This window comes from Nestor notabilis, unplaced genomic scaffold (genome assembly GCF_000696875.1).
Source record: "Nestor notabilis isolate BGI_N333 unplaced genomic scaffold, ASM69687v1 scaffold19637, whole genome shotgun sequence".
Lineage (NCBI taxonomy): Eukaryota > Metazoa > Chordata > Aves > Psittaciformes > Psittacidae > Nestor > Nestor notabilis.
The window spans coordinates 2,972-3,586 of NW_009937131.1; the positions used below are offsets into that span (position 1 = coordinate 2,972).

Below are 615 nucleotides of genomic sequence, written 5' to 3' on the forward strand. Positions count from 1 at the left end.
GAAGCCTCCCAGTTTCCAGTCTGTTCCCAAGCCCTCCATCCACAGCTGTCCCTGTGCCAGCATTGTCTTCTGGGCCCGCTGCCCCCCCAAGGCATTTCCAGCCAGCAAACCCATTCCCCGCCTCAGCCTGCCCTCCCCTGCCTGCTGGAAAGCAGGAGACAGGGAAGGACAAGGGCAGCGGGCGAGGAAAGGGCATCAGCACCTTGCAAGGACACGGGTGCTCAGGTGACAGCACAGCCTGCCACCACCTCCCAACAGAGGGGACGGGAGGAAGGCAGAAGGAGACAATAAAGACCCCTGCACATATGGCAGAGACAGCAGCCAGCAGGGTCTGAGCACAACACCGCCTGGGATGTGCCTTTGCCGGAGAGCAACGGGAGGACACGGATCCGAGATCCCTTCTCCCCTTCCCACATGGCCATGCCTGGTGGTGGGATCAGGACATGGGCTGTCCCCTCCTGACCCTCCCTGTCCCCGCACTCACCACTTGTACCAGGTCTTGCACACCCGCATGCACTCGCAGAGCTCCCTGCGGGTGAGGTAGCGGAAGACTGACATCCACACCTCGCGCTGCATGCAGCCCTCGTCGCCCTCCTGCGCCCGGCCCCCTCGGCC

The 615-nt window shown here is 63.7% G+C and overlaps 1 protein-coding gene across 1 annotated transcript in view; it reads right to left on the reverse strand.

Annotated features, from left to right (window-relative positions):
- The window catches only part of LOC104408937 (lysine-specific demethylase 2A-like), an 8,156-nt gene that overhangs the window by 2,848 nt on the left and 4,693 nt on the right, over positions 1 to 615 (reverse strand). The window contains 1 exon segment of the mRNA XM_010018681.1: positions 485 to 615. Within this exon segment, the coding sequence (XP_010016983.1) occupies positions 485 to 615 (131 nt within the window).